We start from the raw sequence: 9,089 nt of genomic DNA, 5'->3' as shown, positions 1-9,089 counted from the left end.
AGGAGGATGTCTGTGATGTGAAACAACTCTCAAATTAATGTACATTTTTTTAAAAAAAATTACTTGTGTAAGTAATGTAAATGAGAACTACTTTAAAACAAGGTAGTTAGTTTCAAGCAAACATTTGTGTTGATGGATGGGATTGAAAAATTCAACAGAGTAGTCATCTTACTTTTTCTCTTCCCTCCAGTGGAGGTGTGAATTAAATTTATTTAAAACTATGGAATGATGTGTTTCTGTATTTATAGGAAGGGGCTGTCCAGACGTTCCACAAATCCGTGCCTCTCTGGAAGACATGGAGAGTCTCTTCCATCAGTTTTTGCAAGAAATGTGCAGGAAGCTATCGCCAATTATGCTTGGTATGCATTTATTTCTGAAACAGTACTTTATTAATGCACTTTTGACTTAGGTATTTGAAGATTGGTTATTCCCTAGTCTATTGCAGGATATAACGCAGGACATAAATTGACCTAACCCATTGTTTACAGAGTTTGAATTTTACTCAGGGTTTCTGTTGTGGATTTGAGTATTTTTAGACCGTGGTAAAGGGCATTGATTAAGTTTTAAAGGGAAGTCAGACTTTATGGTTAAATTGAAATCCTGTTTACCAACACTGCAGGTCAATTAACATTCTAGAAGTTTCATTCCAGGTGACACTGGTTAGGATTTGCCTGGACCTGCACATCTGATTGCCATTGCATTGCTTGCATCCCAGGGTGGGTAGTAACTGGCAAGGGCCAGCTAGAGCTTTGAGGGCTTGTATACTGGAGCTCAAGATTTAATGTGCACCGTATTTAGCAACATATAAGACACTGCATACAGATATATATAAGCCATGCTAATTGAAACATTTGTAGAGATCTTGTGTTTAGTTTTCAAAAATTTTACTTGTGATAGCTTCTTAGGGAGTTAAGGTTTATCTTAAATGTGTAGTTTTTCATGTGATCACTAGCTGGAGTAATTGTTAGAGCTGGAAATACAGGGGTGTGTGTGTGTATATATATATTCAAATACATATACACATACGTATGCATATTTTAGAGTGCCTATACAGTTGCAAAGTATGTATATATATACATACAAAAGCCTAATAATGTAGAAGGAATTCCCTTTAAGGCAGTAAATAGTCCTAATAGCAACAGATACTCATAGCACTCTGCTTAGAAACATAGACTTGCAGCTCCTCACCTTGACAGGAGTATGTGTCACTGTCCATTTACATGACTGTTTGCCTTATTTAAAAAACATTTATACAGAAATTAATCGTGTTCTTTCTTTTAATTTGTCACCTTTTCAGTGAAACGCTTTCATCGCTTTCATCTAGCCGTTGTACAACACCCACAGAGTTGAATAATTCTTGGTCTGGAATAAACAGCTATACTACTAGTTTGTCTACTGAAAGAAGTTCGGTTTACTCCTGGAGGGATGATGTAGGTTACAGAAACTTTTACAGTACCCTTTCTTTAAATATTGTAGAAAAGATAAATTTTTACTGAAAATGGACTAATGGTTAAGTGTATTAATTGTTTATTTAAAAAGTAGTTTTGTTTGCAAGTTGGTATCAGTGCAGCTAACATATAACAAAGAAAAATGGAATAAAAATACGAAATGCTGAAATTTTGGGAAAACAAACCTGATTTACCAAAGAAGATAGGCTTGGGTTTCTGAGTCGTAGAGAGTGATAAAATATGTGTTTCCAAACACTGCACAGTGCAGGCAGTGTCAAAATTAAATTATTATCAATGTTTTCTGTCATAAAATGCATTCATAAACATACATATAATTTTCGCGGCCTCAGTAGATATTTAGATCTTACCAAAGCTCAGTTCTGTTTTGTAGATGATGTGGAGAGAAGTTGTACCTGCTGTGGAGACTGACCTCTGAGGCATACCTGGTGCAGGCTGGCAGTGTTGAATAAATGCACAAGCATTGCTGTTGCTACTGCTTTTATTTTTAAATGCCTTCCACGGCTGGTAGTGGCAGGTCTGCCATTCTTTTTCAGTATGTCCAAACTTTTAGGGTACTGACCCCATCTGTAGCTGCCAGCCCTTTGGGAGAAAGCCTGACTCTGGATTATACAGTAATTTGTGTGTGAGTTATTTTCCCATTCCATTTTGGTGTGATCCTTTCTGTAGCCTGGATTGCTTTGAGGCATTCAGCTGGAAGTGAACAAGCATAATTTGGGGCCAGAGTATTACCCTTTTTCTAGTGTATTAAAGTATCTAATGTAAGTGACAAATGTAATTTTGAACAGTGCCCCAGCTGAGGAACCCTCAGCCAAGCGTTTGTTTCTGCTATTTTCATATGCCCCTGTGCTCACCTGTCTCTGTTTGCACTAAGTTGTGTGTTCAGTAAAGAGATGTGGAAGGGCGTTTCTCACACTGAGGGCTGTTTTCTAACCACCAGACTAGGTGTCTGGTGGTTATTTATCCATATAAATACCTATGTGGATACTAAGTGTTTGCCTGGCCTCCATGAATGCACTAGTAGTACAAAAGAGTATGTTCATTTTTTTAGCATCACATGCATAAGGACGGTGCCCCCTCTTTGCCCTCTTAGCTGTTTTACTCAGAAAGGAAGAGAGCTGCTCCGAAGGGCAGGTATCTTTGCTGCCATGGCTCCTAGGGATGCAATGTGCATGCTTCAGGTTGGAGCAGGGAGCAAGCTGAGAGTCCAGACACCTTGTAACTGCTTTGGTTTCTTTCTGGTGGCTAATCCTAGGCAGCTGTCTGTTATCTGTTAACATCATAGAAATATAGGCTTCAGTTCTGTTTTACTAAATCAACTTGCTCAGACCAGCTATGCAGGATTTTTTTTTTTTGCATTGTGGCTTATAAATTGTGTGACTGAAGTAGGTAGTCTGAACATGTATTGTGACTTGCTCAGCCAAATAGATTCAAGTTGTTCTGTTCTATAAATATAGGAGTTTTAGTATACATGTATATTTGCTAACAACTCTTAACTTTATAATATACAGGAATTTGATAAAGCCAACACACAGAGAGTGCATCAGTTATTTTTGGAGATTGATGAGATGCTATTTGAAGGAAAAGTGACCTCCCAAACACAGAGCCTGCAGGCAGAATGTGCAGATTGGGTTGAACAATTTCCTCACCTAAGGTAAGGCAGTTTCTTGCTAGTACTAGTTTTAATCACTTATCATTCTAATTTGAATTTTTGGGGTACTCTCTTATGGATTACTCTTGATGTATGGCATCAGTAACACTTGTGCATTTAAATCTGGGACTGAGCTGTGCCATAGTTGCACAGTGAATCTGAGCAGTGGTGCTTTAGCAGCTAATGCCCTTTATTTTGCTTAATATAATGTTTGCAGGCAATGGTATTTTAGCAGAATGTAATGAGAAATAGTAATGCACCGTTTTCATTATGACTTTTGCTAAATAAAGAGTGCATCTTGTAAATAAATACTTGGTTTTAATGTAAATGAAAACATGCTGTGAAACTCCAAGAAATTCAGGGTTGATTCTATAATTGGTTCTTCCAACCAGTAATGAAAAACAAAGGTAACCACATGCCTCATACACTGCACAGCTGTGATATCCTCCTAGGCCATGTAAAACAGTGTGTTATATTAACCCAGCAATACCTAGTTGAACAGATAGGAGGATGCATACATGATTAATGAGAATTGCTTTGCACAGATGTGCAAAATTTCTAGGCAGCCTGATGCCTGCTTCTTATAACGCAGGGGATGAGTCAGTGTTGCTCTGCATTGTACTGTCCTGCCTTCATAAATGGTGGCATGTTATTCTTTGTGAGATGTGGTTACTCTTAAGCCTTTCTAAACATAGACCTGAATGTGTTTAGGCTATGTTCTAGTCAATAGTTTGTTAACACCATTGAAAAGAATGCTGTTATACTGTGGTATGCTTTCAGTGCTTTTAGGTAATTTGCAGTGGTTTGGTTTGTGTAAATATAAATAAAAATCAACTAACAAAGCTTGTCACACTTTGTCAGGAACAAGAGAGAATTGTTAAATAAATCTGAGGCAATTTTCACTAGCATCAAGCCATACTTTGCCTTGTTTAGAGACAGTGAAAAATTAATAGAAGATGCATAAAACAGAGACTGATATTTGTGCTGTGTAATAAATCAAAATACTAAGTAATTTCTCTATATTTTTAGGGTATTTTTGCTGGGTAGAATTTATTTTAAGTGACTCCCTGTACTTAAAACTTTTCAGTTCATATCTAATGCTGACAATACCAACCAAGTCCTAGAGGTCAAAAGTGTATTGAGGAAATCTGGGACCTTCTGCATCATTTGCTGCTAAGGGATGTGGTACCTCCTGTGGTTTAAAAAGAAAACAAAAATTATTTTTATTTATGAAGCTTAAACCTTAACTTGGTCTGTGCTGACTAGTTCCTCAGAAGAATAGCTTCTGGGATGCCAGATTTATTTCCAAGTTGTGCTTCAAACTGCTTGTTGGCTGTATTTTTTTTGTCTTTTTTTTGTTTTAATTTGTAAACCAGCTGTGTCCATTTTTAAATGTTTCTTACAGAGTTTTGATAAGAAAGGGCATGTGCTTACTTTGCCTTTAGAACAATCTAACAAGTTTGACTATTTACTCATAAAATTTATAAACTAAAACCTCAGCTTATGTAAATCAGCTTAAATTTAATGACTTAAATCCTAGGTGATGTTAATATATTACATACAGCTCTGACCTCTCCAAGAATTGCATTTCAAAACAGGTCTGAGGTGTGCTTTGCACTGCCTGCTGTTTGCAGGTATTTGTATTCTGGATATTTGTATATGGTGTGTGTTTCCATCTAAGATACTGCTTGTTCTCTCCTTTTTATTCAGGGTTCTAGGAAAGCAGCTCCTATTGCCAAAGGATGAAGGCTTTCAGCATTTTCAGAGCAGAAATGATACCTATGTGGATACTAAGTGTTTGCCTGGCCTCCATGAATGCACTAGTAATACAAAAGAGTATGTTCATTTTTTTAGGTTTTCTTTTTGGTCTTCACCATTCAGAAATGCATACAGCTGTTATTTTTGTATTAGTGAAGCTTGTGAGTGTAATTAAATATGCACTTCTTTCTTTAAATATTTAATTCTCATTTTGTTGATTTTTTTTTTTTTCCCCAGCCTCTGCATTTCAGGCTCTAAACTGATCCCAACAGCATCTCCAATACATAAAGCACTAGATTCAAGTTCCACTATGATTTTTGCTTCTGACTCAGCCGTGTATTCCTTTCTGGAAGAAGAAATCTATGATATGGATGGAAAAATAGAAGAATATCTTGCCTTTGACAACAGGGAACTGTAAATAACTGATATATGTATTTTTGAAGAATATAATGAAAAATTATCAGTGAACCGAGTCAGGGTTCATAAACTGTGTTTGTCCTCTGTAAGATACAGATCCTTCTGCCCCTGTGTTCAGTAGCACAGTGGTCAGAGCACTCACTGGGCATGTGGAAGATTAGGTATGTTGTCTGTAGTGGTTCAAAACTCACATCTCCCATGTCAGAGGAATGTGCCTTAACCAGTAATTGTTCTGAGGTGTTTGTTGCATGGAGATTCAATAGAATGAATATTTAGTTTTGAGACAAGGAGTAGAATGAAGACACCCTTCTCCTGAAGTGAGTGCCTTGAGCAGCAAGTTGTTTAGGGTCGTTACAATATACCTCCTCTCATTGTCTGCCCTAATGAATCTTAACTTTAATCTTAATCTGTGCAGTGTATAACAGCTTTTTCCTAGTGTTGCCGATCTTGCTGTTGTAATGCACTGACTGGATTTTTTAATTTTTCAACTGCAAGCAAAAGAAAAAGAAATCACGTTATGCATTTGATAGGTTCTGTTCCCATAGTTACTTTGTGCACTTAAATTTGAATTTTTTGGTGATCTACAGCGGACTGCTTTTTCTTCTGTATGTATGTTTCTGTATTGGAAGAAGGGAAAAAAGGTCAAACCCATGGGAATTCTTTTGAATTTGTTTCCTTTATTAGTGATGATGAGAGTTGGGAACAAAAGAAAATGTGTCTTGCTGAGAAGAGGAGCAAGCGTGGCATTCCCCCTGTTTCTCCCAGTGCCTGTATCAAAGATGCTGTGGCTTCCGAAGTATTTGATCATATCTGGAGCAATGTCATTGGAATATTGGAGGAACTGATTAAAAAAAATTGGGAAACTAGTATCTCAGGTATTTGGTAATTTCAGATATGGTATTTATTGAATCTAACTCAGAAAAATGATCCTCCCCTACCCCTTTAATTATTTAAGTTAACCAGTGCTGTAGCACCCACAGGCATGTAATACTGTGCCACGAGCATGCGCGAACACACACACACCTGAAATAAAAACATTCCTGATTTTCAGGGAGTTTTGCATGATAGGTGTAAGGAGAAATACTGACTGAAATAGCTTCATTGCAGGAGGGCATTTAAAAAAAAAAAAAGAAATCTTAATCACTGGCTTGAGATGCAAATTGATGCTGTAAGCAGGGGATCACTGACGATGTGATCTGAATCTGGAACCTAGGAATCCAAGTCTCCTAGTCCTCATGGTTAAGAGTTTTGTTAATAAAAAGAACCCTTAGGTAGTCAGATTATTAAAGTGAGCTGGACAGTCTTGCTGACATGCAGAAGTTTGTGAGTTTACTATAGGTTGAAGAAATTGTGATGCATGAAATTTTATTTTATGTTTTCCTATTCCAACAGACTGTAGCAAGGAAAAGTAAAGCTAAGAAAACTAACTAGAAATGAAAATATATTTAGTGTGCATGTGTCGTCTTTGGAGGCTGAGGAAAATATCAGTTCTTTCAATGTATTTTAAAAGGACAGTAACAGAAGAATATCTGAGAGTGGGTTTTGGAAATTGCCTCAAATGTAAGGTATGCTCAGCCTCAGACACAAGAATACAACGAAGAAATGGCAAAATTTTTCACAATGCTTGCAGCATCAGAATTTAACATTTCAGGTGTAACTGAAATGTAAAAGGGCTTTTCACACCACAGGTGTTTAGGATTGTTTAGCTTTTAATACTATACGGAGGATAGCTTAGCTGTATTATGATAGGGTTTTTTATCTTTTTCAAAGTCATGAACTTCTGACAAGTAGTTAACTGAAGTATTCAACAGGAAGGAAAATAATTGTGTTTTGTAGTAAAAATAAGATGGTAGTATATGCCCAAAATGAAACAGCTGCTTTCAGACAAGAGTAGTATCAATAGACTTTTTATTTAATATTTGTAGATTTTTTTTTTACTGCTTAAAAAGAAAAATCGTTGGGGATTTTATTCCAAAATTTCAAAAGCCTTAGCAGTATTTTCCTAAACACCCTCCTCCAGCTCTACCTGAATAGACCAACTTGTATGTTAGTGTCAGAGAAACCATTAACAAATGGGAATGCTTTCAGAAAAACATCATTTAAGGTAGATTTTTAAATATCATGGAAACCTGAAACTATATTAATGTCTTTATTTACTGTGAAATTTAATATTGTTTGAATCCCAACAAATGATGGCTGGTAAACACAGAAAATAATACTTATTTCCTGTATTTTTTTCCTGTTGTAAAGAGTGTGATGAACAAGTGGAAAAACTGAAAAGTGTTCGCACAAAATTGCCACATTTGCCAGCCATTCATGTTATAACAGATGTTGGGAGCATTCCTATTTCCAGAGGTTCTGAAGCACGAAGTGTATCTTTTGGCTCACATTTTGTTTCATCTCAGGTAAAAATAAAAAATAACTTTCTGTCAAATGATAGTCTTTTTCTTTCTACAAACCTTGGACTGTCTTGGTCAAAACTTGAAAAGGCTCTTCTATTTTTTTTTTGCCTCTTTTTTTCTTTATACCAAGTAGGTGTACTTAAAGCCATCTTATTTAAAATGAGGGTTAATTGCATGTGCATTTTTTTGTGTATTCTCACTTGGTTTTCTTTGGTTGTTCTTAAAGGTGGTATTTACCACTTAAGATATTGCTGAAGATGGTTTACAAAGAAAGGCTTGTTATACTGTATTCTGTCCTTAGAAATTAATTTTGTTTGTATTGTGGTCCTATCATTTCTTCTTGGGAGAATTAAGTAAACACACTGGGCTTTTCCCTGCACTGCAGGAATGAGAAGTTGCAAGGTGAAGTGCGTTACTCACAACCCTGCAATTTTCAGACTCCCTCATTCCTTTTCTTTTTCTTTGCCTCTTCTGAAAGGGAACTCTGTAGTACATCCACCAGCTTGTTTCCACTAGGCCTTACCTGTCTTTGTAGAAGCTCATCTTTAAGTTGATAAAATGTCCTATTTTATCCTGCCTGCTGTCTTTTCTCCCTCTCCCCTGGCTGCTGTTTTGCACATTTGTTTTCTTTTTCAGCCACTGCTTCTGTTTGTTTTTTTCTCACATCTCTCTCTTATTGGGTTCAAGTGACTTCATTTTCTTCCATCTGCTCTTTTTCCATGCTTGTTACATAGCAAGATAAGGAACATGGGAAAAATAGCATAGCAGTCTTGGCTCTACCTGTTGGTGTACTTTGTTCTGTAGTGTTCCCAGTAGCCAGCAGAAGTAAAATGCTTAGATAAGTAATGCCCAGACTCTGTGCCCTGTGCTGATGGTAAATAGAAACTTTGGAGAATCAAGCTCTGTCTTCAATTTAAACTTCCACTGTAAATTGAGTTGCAATTCAATAACTAAATTATGCAAGTTCTGTTTGTAAAAATCTGTTTAAAATAAGCAAAACATTATAGTTGCTCCATCTACTACTACTGAACCATCTGTTTTCTAAGAAAGAAGTAAAATGTTTCCTAACTCTGCGATTTTTGAGGTCTTCCTTCAAAAAAAGTAAAGGTTAATGCATATTTGTTGCATTTAACAGGTTCACCGTTTATCTAGCAACTTCTGTGGTGATTTGAATGGTGTGATGACAATCCAAGCAAAACCACTCCAACAGAGGCATGTTGCCCCCGTAGAAAAAATACAGTAGGTGTTGATACTCACATTTTCAAAAATGTGACATAATTCACGTTATGTAAGATAACTTGCAATTACAAAAATGACAGTCATGTTTGTGTGTTTCACTGATGTGATAATGATTTGCAGAGGCTGAAATGATACACTGTTAGATCCTTTTCTTCT

General features: G+C 36.4%; 1 protein-coding gene across 1 annotated transcript in view; it reads left to right on the top strand.

The window, feature by feature from the left end:
- Positions 1–255: 255 nt before the first annotated feature.
- FAM149A (family with sequence similarity 149, member A) overlaps positions 256–9,089 on the top strand; it is an 11,596-nt gene continuing 2,762 nt past the window's right edge. The window contains exons 1-8 of the mRNA XM_009083716.1: positions 256–359; positions 1,298–1,430; positions 2,978–3,120; positions 4,828–4,953; positions 5,113–5,289; positions 5,977–6,167; positions 7,543–7,697; positions 8,830–8,933. Coding sequence (XP_009081964.1) covers positions 3,035–3,120; positions 4,828–4,953; positions 5,113–5,289; positions 5,977–6,167; positions 7,543–7,697; positions 8,830–8,933 — 839 coding nt within the window. The 5' untranslated portion in view covers positions 256–359; positions 1,298–1,430; positions 2,978–3,034. The remainder of the gene's footprint in view (positions 360–1,297; positions 1,431–2,977; positions 3,121–4,827; positions 4,954–5,112; positions 5,290–5,976; positions 6,168–7,542; positions 7,698–8,829; positions 8,934–9,089) is intronic.

The sequence above is a fragment of the Acanthisitta chloris genome, unplaced genomic scaffold (assembly GCF_000695815.1).
Source record: "Acanthisitta chloris isolate BGI_N310 unplaced genomic scaffold, ASM69581v1 scaffold34021, whole genome shotgun sequence".
In the NCBI taxonomy this organism is placed as follows: domain Eukaryota; kingdom Metazoa; phylum Chordata; class Aves; order Passeriformes; family Acanthisittidae; genus Acanthisitta; species Acanthisitta chloris.
The sequence above is the reverse complement of the archived record's forward strand: the minus strand, read 5'-3'. Positions and strand labels throughout refer to the sequence as shown.